Source organism: Schistocerca americana, chromosome X (assembly GCF_021461395.2).
Source record: "Schistocerca americana isolate TAMUIC-IGC-003095 chromosome X, iqSchAmer2.1, whole genome shotgun sequence".
Classification (NCBI taxonomy): domain Eukaryota; kingdom Metazoa; phylum Arthropoda; class Insecta; order Orthoptera; family Acrididae; genus Schistocerca; species Schistocerca americana.
The window spans coordinates 695,879,267-695,902,275 of NC_060130.1; the positions used below are offsets into that span (position 1 = coordinate 695,879,267).

General features: G+C 40.4%; 1 protein-coding gene across 1 annotated transcript in view; it reads right to left on the reverse strand.

The window, feature by feature from the left end:
• Positions 1-23,009, reverse strand: part of LOC124556257 — a 231,986-nt gene that overhangs the window by 134,344 nt on the left and 74,633 nt on the right. The window contains exon 3 of the mRNA XM_047130244.1: positions 15,047-15,111. Coding sequence (XP_046986200.1) covers positions 15,047-15,111 — 65 coding nt within the window. The remainder of the gene's footprint in view (positions 1-15,046; positions 15,112-23,009) is intronic.

The following is a 23,009-nucleotide window of genomic DNA, read 5'->3' on the forward strand; positions in this document are numbered from 1 at the left end:
TTATGGAAGTTACTTGAAATGTCTGGTCTAAGGTAATCCATAGCAGCATCTACCGAACCTGACAACCCCATCTTTTCAGTAACAGTTATAAAATGTTTGTTAAAAAGTTCTGCAACACTATACACATCTGTCACCAATGCATCATTTACTCTTAATGCTATTTGTTCCTCTTCATGTCTGGTTCTACCGGTCTCCTCCTTCACTATATCCCATATTGTCTTTATTTTGTTATCTGATATGACTATCTTTTCCTTGTAATATATTTGCTTTGACATCCGTATTACAGTCTTTAATATTTTGCAGTATTTCTTATAATGTGCTATAGCATCAACATTGGAAATGTTTCGGATTGACAGATACAGTTTTCTTTTTGTTTTACAAGATACCCCTATTCCTCGAGTAATCCATGGCTTCTTTGTAGACTTTGCTCTAACCTTGGTAAGTTTTGGGGGAAAGCAGTGTTCAAATAAGGTAAGCACTTTATTAGCAAAAATGTTATATTTTTCATTCATGCCATGAGCACTGTAAACATCAGTCCAGTGAATGTCTCTGAGGAGTGTCCTAAAATAATCAATTTTTGGCTTACTGATTACCCTCTTGAGCTCAGATTTAACAGATTTTATATCCTGTTCAGTATTAACATTTAACAGAAGGAACTGCATGTCATGGTCTGAGAGGCCATTGACTATTGGTTTTGTAATATAATTTTGTTCATTTGACTTTTCTATAAAGATATTATCAATGGCTGTTTGTGAGCAAGTGGTTATCCTAGTGGGGAACTTTACTGTGGGAATTAAGTTGAATGATAGTGTTACTAACTCAAATAGGTTCTTATTGGGAGAGTCTTTAAGGAAATCTACATTGAAATCACCAGCAACCACTATTTCTTTGTTTTTGGTTGTTAAATGGGCCAGTACAGCTTCAAGGTGGTTTACAAACAGATTAAAGTTACCTGCAGGTGCTCGATATACACTTAATATTATGAAAGATTTTTTGTGAAAATCTAATTCTGTTGCACATGCTTCCATATGCTGTTCTAGGCAAAATTTATGAATGTCTATGTTCTTAAATTTATGACCGTTCCTGATGAATGTGGCAACTCCTCCTTTCTCCATTTCTGATCTACAAAAATGAGATGCTAACCTAAACCCTGTAACACTTAAAAGTTCTATACCAGTGGTCACATGATGTTCAGAGAGGCAGATTATGTCAGCTGGGTTTGAAGACTCTAATTCATCTATGCAGATAGTTAATTCATTAATTTTATTTCTCAGTCCTCGAATATTTTGATGCAATAAAGATAGCTGACATTTCACATTGACTGACTTAAAATTGGGTGGAGTTAAAATATCTGCTGACAGTTGAAAATTCTTAACCAATGGCTGTTTATGTTGATGTAATAAGCTGGGATTATGTTTTTTGATTTCTTTCTCAAACTGAAGGTTTGTCTCAGTTTTAACCTCTCTTAAAATTTGTTTTCTTTCTGTCCTCCCTACCCTAAAAAAGGGTCTTTTCTGAATCCTATAACCACTGGTATTTTACCACTCATGACAGTGCCTCCCCCCTTTAACTTTCTTGCTATTTCCCCAGCCAATTTACCCTTCCCCTTCCTGTTGAGGTGAAGGCCATGCCTAGTATAATCCCACCTACTGATAGAATCAACATGAACCACACCAATGTGTGACCCCGCACCCGACATGAGCAGCCGTTCCAGCTCCAAATTAACTCTCTTGACAGAAGAGTTCAAATGAGGTCGGTCATGGCGCCCTAGAACAGGTACAAACTCAACACTGGTATGCCTCGATGCTGATGCAATCTTCGCCAGGTCACACTCTACGCTGTACCCAGGATCTCTGTCAATACTGTTACCTGCCCCACCCACTATAACCACGGTGTCTTCCTTAGTGAAATCTTTGCAAAGTGATCCTAAATCCTCTGTCACCTGCTCCAGACCAGCACTAGGTTTAAAAAAATTGGTGACCTGGTATTCTGATCCTAGTTCATCCTGCAAGAGTTGGCCAACACCTCTTCCATGGGAACTACCTAACAACAACACTTTCTTTCTCTTTACTGATTTCCCTACATTCTTACTTTTCAATTTGCTGCTGAAAGTTTGTTGTGCCCTGTCTACACCTGTAACTGCTTGAGGCTCACCAGCTTCTAACTGAAGCAACAGGTCAAATCTATTTTCCACATTCACCATAAAGCTGTCAGACAAAGTTCTAGGCCTGTTCCTCCTGTTGCCTGTTGCCACTTCCCACCTCTCTTTACCCTTCTCCCTCCTTAACCTGTCAAGATCTCCCCTGACCTTGTCTAACTCAGCCTGAAGGGCAGCAATTTTCCCCTCCTGTTCCAGTATCTTCCTATCTCTACTACAAATCCTACAAAACCACTGATGAGTCTCATTTACTTCCCCTATTCCCACGCCACTACAGTCACCCACATGGAAAAAACTACAGCACCCATCACACCAAAGCCCCGACCTAACAATTCTACGGCAAGTCAAGCACTTTTCACTCATGATAAACGTAATAATTGATTAAGAATAAGTCAGTTAAATTACAGATAAACACGAAAATATGGTTACACAAATTTGGCCTATACGCAACTGTGTGTAAACAAAAACAAAAGTGCAAAGTTTCTGAAACAACAAGTTAAACTTTACGCTACTTTCCGGAAATGCTAGTTAAATAATGAAGAGGTACGCTAAGTTAAATTGCTGGAGAGAGCAAGGAACTACTAAACGAAATTCTATAGATTTGCTGCAGCAGAACGTAAACAGAAAATACGACTGTACGGTCTTTTCGCGTTTTCTGCTATATTACGTAAAGAGAAATGAAACCTTTAATGGTACACTTAAACGGCACACTAATACACTTATTTACCACGTAATCAGTACTAATCTATGTGTTTTATAATCTAAAATAACTTATCTTTACGAGAACACCAAACCTCGCGCTAGTCGCTTGGCTGCAGGGCTGCCAACCTCGACGTCGAAGCATTTAAAGGTATTCTAAGGGAACTAGAGTTCATATTTTCGGAAGATGACGCAAGAAAAAGACGAAGCGCACGTGAAAACGAAAGCAAAAAGCAGTGGAATCCACAACACACAGTACGAAGAAACAATAATTACGAACCATGAGATAATTTCGCACCAAGAAACGACAACAGATTTCAACAAAGAACCGGTATGGATTTAGAAGAGAATATGGCAATAACTATAATTCACCCAGGAACAGCAACAACTATTACAGAGGGAATAACGACAGCCGGAACGGATACTGGAGAACCAATATACCGACAAATTATCAACAAAGAAACCACTATCAACAAGCTGAACAAGAAAAGAGAATACAGATAGAAGAGGTGGAGGTAAGACCACTAAACCCCGATAAACGTTCGAATTGACAGCTAAGCGCCCGTGCCAAAGAGAATGACGCACCGACCCAGGACAATTGCAGCACCTTGAACAGAGATGTAAATACCTTATCACGAGAAGAGAAGAAGGAAGAAACAAATCCGCAGGGACCAGATGAAAACGAAGACAAGAAAATAACAATATCGTGTTGGGACGAAATTAACTGGGAGAATACTGACGAGGAAGATGAATTGCCAGAGGCATGCACAATGAATGTAGGAGGAAAGGACGAAGTAATGAGTATTGCAGAGCTATTTGAGATGGAAACCAGGGAAAGCGAGTTCAATGAGGATAATGCGCAGTCGACAGAAGTTGAAAATAAGTTACGAGTGGGCACACAACCCAACGTATATGATGAAGGAAGTTATGAAGCAATAATTAGAGCATTTAGATGCGATTATGTGGGGGTGGCGACGAAGAAGGAGAAGATAGACGAGGATGAGGAAAAAGTAGAGGATGTTGAAGAAGGAAGAAGGAAGAAATAGCGAAGAGGAAATAAAAGAGAGAGAAGTAGCAGTCGAAGCTTATCCTACTGAAAGTTCGATTTTACAAAGGAGATTCCTAAAAAGACTCATGTATGATTCAGTGGAGGATTCGTTGATGCAAGAAGAAGAAAGACAGAACCAACCCTTTCAAATTCAACCAATTGTGAAGGCCACGGTAAAGCATATCCAAGTCAATATTGTAATTGATAGCGGAAGTGAACTGACTGCGACCTCAGAAAATTTATTCATGCATTGTAATACCAATGAGGAATTGCCAGTTCCGAAAACACGTAAGATTAAAGTAAGAGGTCCTATTAGAAACAATGCTGCGGAAGTTACGAGACAAACAAGGTTAACTCTTTCGTGCCGAGGTCAAGAAATCGAAGCCAACATCGTGATTATACCTAAACTAACTGTAGATTTGATTATAGGTGCAGATTTTTTAAATGAGAGACGAGCGATACTAGATATGGGGAAAGGTAGCGTAACATTCGGGAATGTCACACTTCTCTTTGAGCAAAAGCTAAAATTAGAAGAAATACCAGTTATAAACAAACAATTAAGAATAATGCAAGATAAAGAGGATGAAGAATTAGAATAGTATGCACAAAAGGGGGAATCGCCTCAACTCATGTTAGAAGTCCATAAAGAAATAGACGAAAAATTGCAAGAAGTTCAAGGTATTTCGGAACACAGTAAAAGAGAATTAGAGGGTATTTTACGAGATAAAGCAGAGTTATTTTTACCTAAGACTGGCTGTATTAAACACTTTCAGTAAAAGTTTGAAGATTAATTTTATTACTGGTAAATAATCAGCACAATATTTCAAGATTATGTTGCAGATAAGATCGTCAGGACAAAGAAGAATGAAGAGAGAGGAAGGTGGGAAAAAGAAAGTAGTTTCAATAAAAACAAAAACAAAAATAACACCAATTGTACCATAGATTAAGGTGAAGGGATAAAACGTAGATAGTCTAACAGCATGAAATACTAAAATACTATACACCACGTCACTACGCAAAAATAAAAAACGAATTTGAGGTTTGTTGTATAAGTTAAGACTCAAAATATCTTAGAATTGTAACATGGAAAGGGCACCGAAATTTGTAAAGCTTTTAAGAAGGCGTAAAACAATGTAGATACTAGACATATGTTAGATGATTATAAGTAAAACTTTTTGTAAGAACCACTGTAAAAACTCCAGCAAGGACAAGATGCAACGACCCACAAGTTGCAATGCGAGATGTATCAAGAAAGAAAATGACGTAATTAGCAAGACACGATTCCTACAAGGCAGAAACGTCGAGAGAAGGGAAAGGACAGCGAGACCAACAGAAGGCCTTGTAACTGAAGTGGGCCGTAAATCTGCCCGCTAGGCAGAACCCTGCAGAAACACGACAGGGCACCGAACACCAGAAGGGATGGTGCAAGGACTGACAAGCAAACACCGGACTTTCACCGCTCATAAACCCCGGAGTGCCCTGAATGAATGGAGTGAACAAAAAACGGCCCGACGAGAAGACCACTTGGGCAAGCCACCACTGGCAAAAAATATGTGTAAAAGTCACACTACCGCTATTAAACAGCACGTTGATGCACGAAACTGAAGAAAATGTGCACAAAGTAGAAATGACGTGTCCAAACCATTTATCAAACTGTTATTAGGAGGAGAACTTCAAAGTGACTAGTTATCAATAAATATTTCCATATACTGCCCAGAGAAGAACCAAGAAGCAAGTAAGAAGCAGAGAAAAAGCAGGAAGAACAGAAGTTGAAGATTCGCAAGATTGAGACCAAGAAAGAAGATGGGTGAAGAATAGACGACATACCTTCCCAAATCCCTATCATATTGTAAACTAGTCATCTGTGAAGTATTACAACGAAAAACGACTGCTTTCAGCGACACATAACGATGACTTTCACGCATACAAAGCCAGTAAACCACGAGATTCTGCACTCACAGCTCCATTCCATTATGGGACCTCCACAACAGCAACGCACACTTGCAAAGCCAACAAGGAATGACGAACGAAGCTGTACATCAAATACTTGCCCACATCCATCTCTCCCAGGTCCATCACCTTCGTGCAAAAACATTCACCAACCTCATGCTTAAACATTCATAGGATTGTGTGAATGTGTGAAATCAAATTATGTGATGTAGGAATTGTGCAAAAGAAACGTGTGAAAAACTAAATAAGTTAAGCACACCTGACAGCTGATAAACTACAAAATAACAGTCATTGACTATAGACTTAAGTAAAAAAATAGACTATCGATAAAAATAAGTTGGTTGGTTAGTTGTTTTTGGGGAAGGAGACCAGACAGCGTGGTCATCGGTCTCATCGGATTAGGGAAGGATGGGGAAGGAAGTCGGCCGTGCCCCTTCAGAGGAACCATCCCGGCATTTACCTGGAGTGATTTAGGGAAATCACGGAAAACCTAAATCAGGATGGCCGGATGTGGGATTGAACCGTTGTTCTTCCGAATGCGAGTCCAGTGTCTAACCACTGCGCGACCTTGCTCGGTTAAAAATAAGTCATTAGTTCTGAAATGGACAGTGTATAAAGAACAAGTAAGGCATAATAAACACTAAAACTATATGCCACTTATTTTCTCCTCATAAAAATAAAAGAATACCTATATTTTACTTATTTTGTTCTTATAAAAACAAAGATAAAAAATTATCTTGTTGGATGTTTTCCCTTTTTTTTTTACATTTGTACCATTTGTTACGATAATATCTCAATACTTGTGTATGTATATTTCTTTGTCAAAGCAATTCTTGGAAATAATTCTTAATTGTTAGTGTAACAATGTTGAAATGAGTGTCTAGAAAGAAAAAAATTTTACTTGTACATGATATTAAGAAAATGTATTAGGAATAGATTTTACTTAATTACTGCATTTATAAAAAAAATATATTTCTAAGAAAATCGATGTGAAAGACTCCTCACTTTCGATAACAAACTTCTTAAAAAACAAACTTAACACTTAAATAAAGAAAGAAAATAATTAAAAATTAATAATAGCATAAAAACATTATTCTCTTGTCATTTTTGAGAATAATGTGGAAGAATATAAAAATAAAAATTAGTAATACAAACTAGCATAGAACCAGAATAACGTGGATGAGCAGTAAGCAACAAAATTTAGATAACGGAATAATTTTTGACTGGCTTAGACAACGATTCAATCGTTGCCTAACTTCAGTACAAAAATTAAGTTCGAAGGGTGGTGATATGTAAGGTGTCAGGCAAATCCAACACCTTCCATGAAAACCCTGACATGATAAGCAAATCCAGTAGTATGTCACATAGTTCCGAATAAATCGTGACATTAAATTAACCAAAGTAATACGACTAGCGAGTGAGCAAATGGAATACCACAGACTAACACAAGAATGCCTAAATGCATGTCAAACCTTCCCACCGTGAGACAGAGGCAGTTCCGAGGGGAGAAACGAGAACAGAAGCCGAGAGCAGAATCGTGTTAAGCTAGAAGGCCCTACGATACGGGATGGACTGGACACCCGCGTCGCCAGCTAACCACTAGGACCACCCCAGCTGCAAGTTTTAGCATGAGACTTTTTCGCGTCTCTGTTACGTTAGGACCACCCCCCAGCCCATGTTAAAAGATAGAGCCCTCCAGAAGAACAGTATAGATCTGACGATAACACAAAAAGGGCCACACCACCCGCAAGTTTTTAGCGTGAGACTTTTTCGCGTCTCTGTTACGTTGCAAACTTTAAAAACATTGCCCCACCACGAAAAGTATAACGTTTCTCATTGGATAGACAGAATTTTTGTAGGCGGAGCTTAAGGTTAACATGGAGACACTGATTGGTCACATGAAAACACAGCCAGATAGTTTTCTTAAACCAACTTCGGTAAATTGTAGTAAGGAGTAGTTAGGAGAAGAGTTACTTCCGAGACGGCGAGGTGAGCGGAGCTGTTCTGTCGGCCGCCCCCTGACGAACACCGACAAGGTAATGAACGCATGCGATGCCACATAACGGCGCAAAAAGCTTCACTCAGAACTGCAGAAGTCTCATCTGTTACACCCCTTTTTGCGTAATACTAGTGTCGATCGTCAATTAAAGCTCATGGTGTTCACATTCGCCACTTGAAGTAAAAATTTGAAATGCGATGATTTTTCTGTTATATAGCTATCGAGAAGCCACATCAGCCACTGTAATTTACAACAAGTTAGATAAGTAATTAAAGATAATGGAGGGTCACTGTAGACCATTTTGATAGGTTTCTCTTTTGTGAAACTTAATTTAAACCTAGATTATACACTCCTGGAAATAGAAAAAAGAACACATTGACACCGGTGTGTCAGACCCACCATACTTGCTCCGGACACTGCGAGAGGGCTGTACAAGCAATGATCACACGCACGGCACAGCGGACACACCAGGAACCGCGGTGTTGGCCGTCGAATGGCGCTAGCTGCGCAGCATTTGTGCACCGCCGCCGTCAGTGTCAGCCAGTTTGCCGTGGCATACGGAGCTCCATCGCAGTCTTTAACACTGGTAGCATGCCGCGACAGCGTGGACGTGAACCGTATGTGCAGTTGACGGACTATGAGCGAGGGCGTATAGTGGGCATGCGGGAGGCCGGGTGGACGTACCGCCGAATTGCTCAACACGTGGGGCGTGAGGTCTCCACAGTACATCGATGCTGTCACCAGTGGTCGGCGGAAGGTGCACGTGCCCGTCGACCTGGGACCGGACCGCAGCGACGCACGGATGCACGCCAAGACCGTAGGATCCTACGCAGTGCCGTAGGGGACCGCACCGCCACTTCCCCGCAAATTAGGGACACTGTTGCTCCTGGGGTATCGGCGAGGACCATTCGCAACCGTCTCCATGAAGCTGGGCTACGGTCCCGCACACCGTTAGGCCGTCTTCCGCTCACGCCCCAACATCGTGCAGCCCGCCTCCAGTGGTGTCGCGACAGGCGTGAATGGAGGGACGAATGGAGACGTGTCGTCTTCAGCGATGAGAGTCGCTTCTGCCTTGGTGCCAATGATGGTCGTATGCGTGTTTGGCGCCGTGCAGGTGAGCGCCACAATCAGGACTGCATACGACCGAGGCACACAGGGCCAACACCCGGCATCATGGTGTGGGGAGCGATCTCCTACACTGGCCGTACACCACTGGTGATCGTCGAGGGGACACTGAATAAAGCACGGTACATCCAAACCGTCATCGAACACATCGTTCTACCATTCCTAGACCGGCAAGGGAACTTGCTGTTCCAACAGGACAATGCACGTCCGCATGTATCCCGTGCCACCCAACGTGCTCTAGAAGGTGTAAGTTAACTACCCTGGCCAGCAAGATCTCCGGATCTGTCCCCCATTGAGCATGTTTGGGACTGGATGAAGCGTCGTCTCACGCGGTCTGCACGTCCAGCACGAACGCTGGTCCAACTGAGGCGCCAGGTGGAAGTGGCATGGCAAGCCGTTCCACAGGACTACATCCAGCATCTCTACGATCGTCTCCATGGGAGAATAGCAGCCTGCATTGCTGCGAAAGGTGGATATACACTGTACTAGTGCCGACATTGTGCATGCTCTGTTGCCTGTGTCTATGTGCCTGTGGTTCTGTCAGTGTGATCATGTGATGTATCTGACCCCAGGAATGTGTCAATAAAGTTTCCGCTTCCTGGGACAATGAATTCACGGTGTTCTTATTTCAATTTCCAGGAGTGTAGATGTGATATGGCACAGGTCATCCTTCGATCCATTGTAGAACTTCGAAACCCATTCAGGGAATATTCGTTCACATTTTTTTGTTGAACGCAGTTGGTTTTTACCATGCTGTATTATAACATTTCCTTTTATCAAAAGTGTAATTTACAAACAACGTTTTGTGAGTAGAATAAAATTTCCAATGGTGAACTTAACTACTTTTTCGACGTTATTTTACCAGCTAGCTAAAAATAGGAAAGCCTTGAACCCCTTCCACTAAATTTAGTTAGTATTAAGATTCTTTTACAGGGAGTGCAGTGGAGCTGACACTGAAATCATTAAGTATTTGGTTATATCATCGCTAGTCTCAATGGACTCTTCTGAATTCTACATGTCATGTGTGGTCTGGCGTCTCCTTACCAACAACAGGTCCCAGGTTCAAACTAGTCAATTCCCTAGAAAACACACTCAGAGCGTCGTTGCGCGAAAGTGGTAGGGAGACACGATATATAACAAACAGACACCACACAGAATGTTAGAAAGCTGCAGACGGCTAAAAGCGTAACAATACGATACAGGCACATTCCACCATAAGAATGATATTATATCCCTATAGCCTCATTAACTGGCAGCTTTGATGAGATCAAATCTCATTATTAGGTGACATCATACAAGTTTGGGGCTCCATCGAGATTTGGTACTAAATTGCCTGGTCTGTGCAGCTGTGTCATCCTCTTGCACTTTGTCATTCAGCTCTGATAACAACTATACTTTAGATTCAGTACTACTTAATATGTCATGCAAATATTTCTTCCCGGCTGCCTTTTCAAATTCAATCGTTTTTCGTGTTTTATTACGGTACTACTCGTAGTCCACCTTAAGCAGGCTCGATAAATATTGAAATGTAATAACAACAGACCAGATCCTGTACAATTTCCACGTTTTTACAGTGGAATACCCCTTCGTTATGGTGAAGGAGAAATCGACTCTGCTAGTGACCCGCACACATTTACAATACTTTCTACGGTCGCCTTGCTGTGTTTGAAGTTAACGATCCACCTCTTCGATCACCTTCTGTAACAGTTCATTTTGTTTATTGGTTTTGTCGACATTCGCCAGTACGTATCTTTCGCAGATGATTGCTATCATTAACAAGCTAATCCAGTTATTGTATGTTGATCCACCATATATTACAAGGAATTGCGTCGGCCCTTACATCTTGGAAGTAGTGCATATCCTGGTGATGTCGTTGACCTTAATCGCAGTAAAGTTTGTTTCTGAACCGTTGGGAGATCTTCGTCGCGTGCTGACTAATATTTATCACAGTATCATAATTTTGCTTTTATGACAACTTACATTACTTATCTCTAATGGTGAATGTTTCAGTCGACCTTGGCATGTATCAGGTTGCTCTAGGCAAACTGTCTTGGGAAGTTCCAACCGCAGCTGAACGAGTCTCATCACATTAAGTTATGGGTCTTTGATATTCTAATGGTTTCTTGTGTGTACCTAACACTTTGACGAGGGTTCTAAAAAGTACTCTGCAGTGGTCACTTCCGATATTTCTATGAGATTGGCACCTATCCTCTGTGTGCACATACGGTATTTGTCTCATTAGGTATGTCAGTTCCAATGACATGTTTTTCACACGGACATACATCCATTTTATCAGATTCCTCGTAGAGACCTTGATGATATCCTCTTTGAAGTGTGAGGAGCAGCTGTGTCGTTTGTAAAGTAATAGTCTCTTCACTCGTAACCAACGTAAGGTCATATCTATATCGCTAAAATGACTTCCCATTGTAGAAAATTTTCTATTAGCTCTGCTGTTGTCGTTTGACATTCGTGTTTCTGCTGTGCTGTATTTCACTGGGTCTCCCTAGCAACGCTTCTCGGTGGTTGTGTTGTGAAGGGTTACCTAACTGGTGGTGCAGTGTTAGATTTATTATCTATAAAGTTATTTTCATAAGATTATTTTCAGCTTTTGCAGCTTGTGTAATTGTGTACACATCTACGCCGTTGGTTACGTTATCATCATAACTTTTCGTCTCATTTCCATCCGTGATGGCGCCTCTCGATACGAATTTCACTGATGAAAACACTTCTTGGAACTTGTTGTTATCGAGCGAGGTGGCGCAGTGGTTAGTACACTGGAGTCGCTGTCTGCAAGACGTCTGTTCAAAATCGCGTCCGGCCATCCTGATTTAGGTTTTTCGTAATTTCCCTAAATCACTTCAGGCAAATGCCGAGATGATTCCTTTGAAAGGGCACAGCCGATTTCCCTCTTCATCTTTCGCAAATCCGAGTTTGCGCTTCGCCTCTAGTGGCCTCGTTCTCCACGTGACCTTAAACACTGATCTCCTTCTCTGATTATTAAAAGCTTCTCTGTTTCCGTTTCGTCCTCCATGTTGTCCACTTAACACTTCCAAGGATCTAACTTTCCAGTTGCTCGACTCGTATTAGAATCTGATTTTGGAAAGACACACAGTGATAAAACTTAAGTTGGAGATACATCCAGATAATAAATTGAACAAACATCTTTAAGGTCATATCGTTAATGGTAGCTGCCTCCACTAGGTATCTGTTACCTATTAGATACTATGCAAGTAACGATGGAAAGCGTTTCAGTTAATTTTTGGTTCCGAAGTTCGGCAAGCTGTGGCCTCCATGCAGCATTGCAGTTTTGTAATTTAAGTCCATTGCCCCGAATAACCTTATAATGCTATCATCAATGTCTGAAGTTGTCATACACAGCCTGCCCGTGCCATAATACCCTCTAAAATAATTTTGTAGGTTATGCACACTTCATATTTCCTGTTCCAGTTTCTGTGTAGTATCTTACAAGAGATGCATGCAATTATTTTAGTCAAGTGCATTTTCACAAATCTCGTGATAGTTACAGCTAGTAAGATGAGTGCCAACACACATAGGCCTTTACTTGATCTGTTCACTCCTCGGAGCTCTCACGTTCTGTATCCCCAACGGTATCAGATTGTTCATGTTCAAAATGGTTCAAATGGCTCTAAGCACTATGGGACTCTGAGGTCATCAGTCCCCTAGAACTTAGAACTACTTAAACCTAACTAACCTAAGAACGTCACACACATCCATCCCCGATGCAGGATTCGAACCTGCGACCGTCGCAGTCACGCGGCTCCGAACTGAAGCGCCTAGAACCTTTCGTCCACCGGGGCCGGCATTGTTCATGTTCCTGGAACTTAATTTACTACTTAGATACAACTACTACAAAGGCAGAACAAATACTCTTCTGGCCTCTAAAGAATAGTTCGTGATAACAATACACAGTCTGATACTTTTACATTTCCAGACATTTTGTTGTGTCAGATGAGCCCTGATAATTCCATTCAGATCCAATATGACTTTTGTCTAACTTGTTCGGGTAATATTGTGAGTTAATTTCTGCATGATTTTTTTTTAATTTCCACCTTCACTGATAACCAACGTTTCCAGTTTAGTTTAGATAAAAATTTTTGTTTACATTACAACCACTTACGCTACATAATCTACTTCTTAGAACATAGAAAGATTGACGTGATTACAAAAATGAGTTCTATTAGAAACAAGTCTGTAGCGTGCTATCCTACAAGAGACCTAAATCATAAGTGGAAAAGAACATTCGTTGCAATACTCTGATGTAAATAGTTATAAACAGTATCAGACCCTTTAAATTGGTTCAAATGGCTCTAAGCACTATGTGACTTAACATCTAAGGTCATCAACCCCCTAGGCTTAGGACTACTTAAACCTAACAAACCTAATAACATCACACACATCCATGCCCGATGCAGGATTCGAACCTGCGACCGTAGCAGCAGCACGGTTCCGGACTGAAGCGCCTAGAACCGTTCGGCCACACAGGCCGGCTCAGACCCTTTAAATGACATTAACGTGCACGGCCTCCTCGTTTCCTCTGCAACACATCCCAAATGTAGCGTCGACTAAAATTTCTGAAATATTAGGTCCTGACAGAATACAACACTTTTAACAACATTCTCATCCGAGCATCTTCGATATTTAATCAGAGTCTTTATATGTAGTAACAGTTTCTGAGTACACGGTGAATATTCGTACTCTGCTCAAGTGTTGCGACTATTTATCAGTCAAGATAAATGAGAATTAGTGGATATGGAAGTGAATGATCACGACTAGATTGCTCTATGTGTGTCTCAACAAGCCGTAACTACTGCTTCGCTACATTCTGTTCCCCCTAACTTAGCCGCTGTAACTTAAAACCTGCCTTCTATGAAATATTATAGTTACCTTTATATCATTTTCATTTCATAATTTTATAGAAAGTCAATTCTAGTTGCGGCAATTTTATGTGCAATACTGACACAAAAAGTAGAAGATTCATTAAGTGTTATACTCAGGTCTTCCTATGAGGAACCCAGCAAGTCACGATTAAACGAGAGCCGAAACCGACTTTTGGGAGCGGCTCTGGTGACCCAGTTCGTCTCTTTCAAAGGCAGTTGTCATCTGCATTTGCTATTCTGTCTGATGTCTGCCGGACGACAGGATTACTGGTGTCGAGTTCTCCCGCGCTTGTTAGAAGAAAGGAAATTTTCCTCTTGAACTTCCTCTTGAACGTATGAGTCTTGTAAATGTACCAGCCGTAAATGTCTGCTATAAAACTCATTTCTATGACTGCGTTACAGCAGTCAAACAAATGCTGTAGAGAGCAAAATTTTCACCATCTCATAAGCTGCCTACATAATGGGAAGGTCAGCCCCTTCTCACAGAAATCTTACGATTAATGATAACTTTTATGTCCTTTTCGTTCTTGCTTTCCTCCAGTCAAAACAGATGTCCAAAAATCTGTTGTTTTAATTTTTTATTTTTCTCGAACATCGGAAATGAGAAAATGTGTCTCCTTACAACCATTCTGAGTGTTTTATACTGAAACAGCTGAAGCATTTGGTACGTAAATCCAGAAAATGTAATACCCTCTATGCTTGAAATGATTAGCACGCTTTACGACAGAGTTCAGTAACGGCGATTGGGATCATTTGAAGCTGTATCAACTTCAACACAGACCTTATGGCGCCCGTTAGCTCAGCATTTTCTAATACATTTTGATGGCTTGAAGAAGCGTAATTGTGGACATAGGCCTCAGTTGAACGAAGATATCTGTTCATCTGGACAAAAATTTCATACCAACGCCCGTCAATATATTTTTACAACATTGACATTTCCTCACCAAATGGAACAAACGACAAAACAGTTGCTGTTATTACCTCTGAGGCACCTATCGTGTAATGAGACTTCATGACTACAGACGTTTCTATTTAGTGACCTTAAATGTAGCTTACTAATATCACTATCAGATCACATGCGTAACTGACGTCCTAAATAAATTGAGTCCTTGTTGATAGCGGAAAAATGTCAAGTACTGTTAGGCAGAAAATCTGATATGATTCATTACCTTCCGAGCAATTTCGTTGAACTTCAGCGGTTGTATCTGCCAGATCCTCTGCTTCTTGAAACAGTCTGTAAGAGAAATGAGAGACACTAAGTATAGAAACTGAAGAAAATTTAATTTCCATTTAATTTTGTCTTATTTCCTTACAAATAACACGTGTCTTCATTACGGGTATAAAATATAAATTTGTCAGTATCAAGGTTCTCCTCAGACAACTTTTACCCTGTGATGATATCTGCTACCCCATGTACAGAATTATGGCCCTAGTGTGCCGGGTGCGACTAAACTTATCAGAGCTAACCTTAGAACTATGGACCAATGAATGCAACAAACATTTCTCTTTGTCCTGATGAAACTCTAAAACGGTTCAAATGGCTCTAAGCACTATGGGACTGAGGTCATCAGTCCCCTAGACTTAGAACTACTTAAACCAAACTAACCTAAGGACATCACACACATCCATGCCCGAGGCAGGATTCGACCCTGCGATCGTAGCAGCAGCGCAGTTCCGAACTGAAGCGCCTAGAACCGCTCGGCTACAGCGGCCGGCGATGAAACTCTGCTCCTGTGGATTGCAGAATGTGCATCAGAAGCATATTCCACAATTTTTCTGTGAATAACGTAGTGAAAAAGATATCTAGACCAAATACAAAGCGAATTTTGTGTAACACATATCTGTTACGTGGGTGGCTAATTTCACGGCAATTTATCTAGGGCTCTAATTCTGAGTGAAAAAATACTCATTTCATATGTAGATCTAACTGAAAATCAACAAAACGAATGTTTCACGCTCTTATCCTTTCCACAGATTTAATAATTATTTCGTTAACGACGTCATTTGATTCAAGGTCCATTAAAATTTTGAAGAAAAATGAATCTGTAATAATCGGCTATCATTTTTAATAGGCCCTTTCTTTCCAACTGAATTTATGTCAGACAGCGATAGTAAAAACGGATCAGAATTTCAGGAAGATCCGTCCCTATCAGAGTGATATATTTTTGCACATAGTATGACTTTCATAAGCTAATCTTTTAATGACGAGTCAAAGACATTAATTCTTCAGTTAAGTTCCATAAGAAGTGTAGTTACTAGTGATTCAGTGGAAGTCAGTCACGACAAAATCCGTAAGTGAAATTCTTGTCACAAGAAATACGTTAAATGCACATACAAGAAGAATGGGCAATGTACATTTACACATGTGACTGATATACTGAACAGCAGTAAGCTAGGAAGCGGCCGTTATAACCTAAAGTACTTCATGCCCTGAGGAAGAAGATGCACTCATAAAGTGATCTGTCGCGATAAGTCAGCAATTAAGGAACACACAATATTTCAGATTTTAGAGAAATGAAAGCCAAAACAGAGCAGTGGTTGAATGAACTTAAGGGCCTCACAAATTTCTATGTACTCAAATATCTATAGAACCATACAACAGCAAAATTAAGTCATTCTGTGATACAGAACGTATTTGCATTTCTTATATAAAGAAGAACCTCAAATTATTGGACAACACATCTGAAACAGTGTATGTTCTTTGGTGTTCTACTGTATATAGAAAAACAGCAATGCAAGGTAGATAAAACACATTGAAGACAATACATTGAAGAGCCAAACAAACAGGTACACCTGCCTAATATCGTGCAGGGGCCCCGCGAGCACGCAGAAGTGCCGCAACACGAGGCGGCATGGGCTTCACTGATATCTGAAGTAGCGCTGGAGGTAACTGACACCATGAAATCTGCAGGACTTTCCATAAATCAGTAAGAGTACGAGGGGATAGAGATCTCTTCTGAACAGACAGAGATCTCTTCTTCCAGGATCATTTTCTGCCCGCAGCGATGTCGGAGACTTGACGTTTTGCCGGATTCCTGATATTCACGGTTGTTGTGTACATAGTTCCGCATAGTCAGCGCGTACACAACTTTCCCAATAGAGCGCGCCCCACTAAGCACAACAGCGCAGGCGCAGCGCTCGTCTGTCTCTGCACTACGAGATGGCGCTGCCTTAGAGACGGACCAAATTCCGCCCCGCCAATCCACGTATTAATATGTAACACAGCCAATGAGATTGCTGCTAACATAGAACCTTTTCTCCTTGCGGATCACACTCGCGCAGTGATACCTGAATTCGCGAGGTATTATAACGAGTGTACTGACCTCCGATTACTCAGTCTGCATTAGTCTGTACCAGTCTACATTAGTCTGTACCAGTCTATAGTCAAGTTTCAGTCTGTGCCTAATAAGATTACCATATTCCTATACACAGCCATGAAGATAAATGTATAGACACTTTGTCAAGTATCAAAGATATGTGATAATAACATTAACATACCAAGACCACACGAACTTCAGATTGTCAATTGTAAACAGCATCCAGAATCAAGTTACGTAATATCAATGAGTTTTATTATTTTAATAAATGTGTGTGAAAATTAATCAAGTTCTGCTTAAAGTTGGTCACCATCAAACTGCTACTCTAAGCATGCAAGTGGCATTTCTATCGTCTAACCTAATGGCAGTAGATAAACACGCCACAATAAGACCACGAGACATATTGCTAACACTCGCCTACTTCGTTAGAGCGACAAGTGAAATAATCTGTATAACAACTAAGACAGACCCTTGTTGTCTTATACAGGCGCCGCATTACACCTGTTTGCATATTTCTGTATTCGAATACGCTTGCCTATACCAGTTTATTTGGCGCTTCAGTGTATATATCCATCTATATCATACACCCATGTTATGTAGGAATGAGAATTCTGTAAAAATTGCCGTTGGGGCAAACTGGCAACAAACTTTTACACTTTGGCCAGTAGCACTAGGTCTGTCACCCTGAACATATGCTGAAATCTTGATGCTTGTACAGAAACACTGTCCTTCTGCGAAATTATCATACATTGGTGTGATACTTAATGATGTTTCCAGGACATGAAAAAATGAAAATGTTAAATATACTGTAACACTGGTAATTTGAATGGATTTTGTTAATAATTTTGCTGAATACTGATCACAAATTTCAAGTAAATGAGGCGAGAAAGAAATTTGTAATTATTTGATGCTTTTCAAATAGTGTAGATATTAGGTGATACTTGAAGTTTTCGAAATGGCTGATTGTATACATGAACATGATGTGAAAACAGAGACCTAGGTGGTGTGAAAATGCTATCTCTATGGACTAGAAGCTGTGAGACACTTGTGAAACGTAATGGAAACACAGGACAACGAGTAGGTTAAGTGTCGAATGTAAAAATGAGGGAAGAGCAAGGAGCGTCAGTCTTGTAAAACTTCGGGAAAGCAAAAGAAATATGAATTATAATGCACATTGTGAGTACTACCGATAATAATGTCGGAGGAAGAGAACAAAGATTTTGCTACCACTACTTACCTACCGTATTACAAAAGTATTAGATTACATTCCATGTTGTTGGTATGATATTTTACCGTAACAATTTCAGAACCTTACATATCAAGCTATAATAACCATACCTCACAACTGACTTTTATAAGCAGCACTTCAAAAAATCAGATCTACAACCTGGGATGTAATAAAATACTTGTGTAATGAAAATAATCTCTCCTTGGGACTCAGACCTGATAACTAGGATATTAAGCGGAAATATTGAGACACCTGTGTAAGTGCAGAAATGCTGAAACTACAAGAAATTCCCAACCAAGGTAATGTCAGATGGGGCAGTGGGAATTCTCCGGTGCTGGGTGCGAGGCGAGTTGAATAATAAGCCTTCACTAGTTTCATTCATGATTTCGGAATAAACCACCAGGCATCCGGTTTCCCCTTACTCACCGAGACCTCCACCCAATTACACAAACACACACACACATGCACACACACACACACACACACACACACACACACACACACACACACAGAGCTTAAATCAGATGCATCAAGGAATGGTGACAACTCATGTTGTGCAGAAGGACAAGCTAGTCATTTTTCAAGAGAAAATCGCTGTCTGGAAATGTATAATTTCACCATAATGAAACTGTGAGTTTTGTAAATGATGGTATTACAGTATCTTCGGATAATGTTCGGATTTAATTATGCAACCTATTAGCCATTGCGGACACACGGAATGCACATTGAGAACACACAGAATGTTGAGCAGGTTGAGAAACACAGTTGATAAGATGAAATACACGTCCAGGAATCTATGATACAGGCACCATAGGGAATCGAAATTAGTCAACGGTTCAGACTCACTGCTGGGGCTGAGTCCTATATTTCGTTAACAAACGAAACAACAGTCATGCCCTGTACAGTACATTTGAACAGAATTTTGAATTCCTACTTGATTACAGAGTGTACATCAGCAGTGTAGACAGGTTCATATAGCGAAATAAATGTGGTTGTACGTTCAGTGTTCCATTTTCACAGTGGGTTTGTGCGTTGGGGCATTCTCTGATGTAACAACAGTATTGTGCACCATAATCTTCGTCGTATTCCGCAAAAAGATAGTCAAGATGTAAAAGATCTGGCAACCTAGGCGACCACATGTAGGGAAGCAGCATACTCACGCCTTATAAAATTCACATCAGGCTTTCCATTGTGTGCCAGCCTAGTCCGCTGTAACTAGCTCTGACGTCATAAATGTTGCGCAATACATTAAAAATCAAGTAAATAACCTGAAACGTTTCTAGCATGTCAGGAGTAATACTAAATCAATATGTGTTGAATATTAGTTCAATAACTTTAACCATTTTCGAAATTTGGATGTTTTTCTGTAAAAATCATTGGCGCAACAGAAAAGAGCTAGAAACTTAAAAATTTATATTTAGATTCCTTTTGCATAACAATTTAGTAGAAACAGTATTCTGGATCGCACAACTTAAAATTTTAGTTGAAATTGATGATTTTCTGGTTTTTGTCTTAGAAATTAAGGAAGCAAGATCGATTAAGTAGGCGAATAAATAAAGCTAGGATGTTTAAATTTAAGTAGAAGGGAGATCCGCTATAATCATAAAGATGTGAGAAGTTTCAACTGAATAACTATAAAACTATAGCGATAGCGTATCTCCAAAGGGCAAGTTCAGAGCTCGTCTACTGCGTGTAGTGTAATTAAATTAATTCTCTCGCCCAAAATATTTGACTTAGCCACATCAGACTTTTATTATGATTACTTACCTTTGTGCTGATTGCTCATTTAAATTGAGGTCTTCATCAGCCATCAGCAAAGGAAGCAATGATATATTCAATAACTTAAAGTGGTGCATTACTAACCCAGCGGCTAGTCGGGAGAGCGGATTTGATCAGGTGTTCCCTTAGCCGTCCGCACGGTGGCGTTATATGTAAGAATGCTGCGTGAGAGAGGAAGGCCTCAGTTCTCTCCACACGCTGATTAGCGCACCACCTGTGCCGGGAGTCGAATCGCGTCGGTATCATTGCTATAAACAGCCTCGGATGCCGTAATAAGTTACTTGGGATAACCATGAAATCGTTGTCGAGTGAAGTGTTAATTCTGGGATGACTTTAATGATCTATCTTCAGTTTGCGTATGTCGTATTTTCACATGCCGCCACGGGACAGACATTCTACCATTATTTAGCATGGTGTTTGATGAACATTATCATCAAATTATGGCGAGCATTCACTTAAATATTTAATTTGAACAGTTATAGTTGTACCAGCGCATTAGACTCTGAACTGCTCTGGTAGTTGGATTGTGTGGATTCTTTTTGGTCTGTGACTTTCAGAATATAGTGAATATTTAGAGAGAATCGTTTTTGATTATGAATCCCAGACAATCCTCTAATTCCTCAGAGCTATAAGCTGTAGCTATAAATGTATTTCTCAGATGAAGTAGGCATTAGGGATTCTAATTACAGGTTTCACGTTTTGCTAATCACTTTCTGTTTGCCAATATTGTAGTCAGAGAGCCAGTGTTGAGAACGGCAAACAACAGCATTAAATGAATAATAGGAACATCTAATAACAAAAATATCCACCTGCCGCCCCACATATGCTGCATCGGCCGGGAAAGAAACTGAGTAAAGGTGAAAGTGACTTTAAATATTCGGATTCGAGAGTGAAATGCGACATTCAACTGAGTAATAGAACAGTGATAGTGTTACGTGTGCATGTGGACGACGGAATTGGATTAACAACGCATCTGGATTGACGGAGCTGGCACTGAGTCTAGCGGCGCTGCCGGCATCGCAAGAAGCCAGTTTCGCCTCACCGCAGTTGTCTGCCGGAGCAGCCGGTGCCACGCCTGCAGTTGCGGGCCACGCAAACACACAGCAGCCGTCGAATTGCCGTCTGCAGTTCAACGCGCCGCGTCGCGTCAGTAATCCTGGTACGCCGCGCCGGCAACGCCATACGTCGTGCAGAAGGAACTAAGTTAAGTGAAAAGCTGTTAAAATTTTTACTAACCAGCACTAAAAGACTGTCGGCGATGGAACCGCCAGCAGAAACTGAGGTTAAATTTAAATCAGAACCTATGTCTGTTGAGGGAACTGTAAATCCAGGCAATGGTTCAAGTGTAAATATGCATGAAAATAGTAATGTTAAAGTGAAATATGAAGTATTGTCTCCTGACAGTAGTGTGAAAAGGGGCTATGATTCAATAATAGAGACACCTGTAGTAAAGCAGAAATCAGAAATTGTTAATTTATTGGATGATAGTTTGTCTGATGAGTTAAAAACGAAACAGTCATCAGAGGCGGTAGAGTTTAAAAAGGATAAGTTAGATATGACTGATCGATCAGAAGTTTAATTTAGTTTTGATGATTCTGGTGTTGGAGCTAGTTTTTCGTCACCTGAGTGTGATAAAAAGCCAGCTAGTGAGCAAACCAAAGATACTGGGGCTATTGATTTAAATGTAATATTACAAGCAATAGCTGCCAGTAATGCAAAAATGTCAGCCAGTAATGCTAAAATGACAGCTGAATTAAAGTCTGAAATAACTGAGGTCAAAAGCAGTAATGCTGAATTAAAGTATGAGATTGTGGCCAGCCAAACTACTTTTATTAAACGATTGGAGGTAATGGACGGACAATACCTTCAAGGCTTGTTGCAACAAGTTGAAAGAAGATCTGGACAGTTTGGATTATAACATTGTTTACAGTCATGAGGATATTAAGAAAAAGGTTGCTCAACAATTTTCTGAAAGGTATAAAACAGTAAAATCCGAAGTTGCTGAGGTTCGCAGAGACTTCCAAATGGAAGATGCGAAGCTGGAGCACAAGTTAACAGAAAAGATCGAGGCGGAATCTGGACTGTGCTCAGATAGGTTTAAAGATGTTAATATAAAAGTGAACATACGTCAAGCAGAAGTAGACGCAATCAAAACTGATACTACTCATATTGTGCAAAGAGTAGATAATGTTGAAATGAGAGTAGAAAATATTAGTACTAACATTGCTAACATTGAGAGTAAAGTAGCTTCAGTAACTTCTGGTAATGGTAGTATGCAACAAGTTGTAGCTGCAAACGCCGCTTTTATCGGGTGTCGGCAGTTCTTGCGGTTCGATCCAGATAAAAATATCCACCCGCTAGATTTCTGGAACGATTTTGAAGATGTGATTCCACCAACTCGGTCTGAACGAGAGAAAATCTCATTTATTAGAAGCCATTTAGCAGGTGACGACATTCGTTGGTCAGCTGATGTTATGTTGAACTGTAAACCATTAGCGGAATTTAAAACAGCTTTCATTAATGAGTATTGGTCTAGCAATAAGGAAAATGAAGTGTTGAGAGAATTTTGGAGTGGTAAACGCTTCAATGCAGGCAAGGAATCTATTAAAGAGTTTGCTAGGTCATGGATTTCACGTTTGTCACATTTGGCGGAAAAGCTGAAACCTGAAATGATAATACTAGGTCTTGAAGCCAAACTGCCATGGTATTGGCAAACTACTATTTGGAACGTGTAGAGCGTGTTGCTGCCAATGATGAGTAAGCACGTAATGACAGAAATGGTAATAACACTAGTAGTAATTTTAAGAA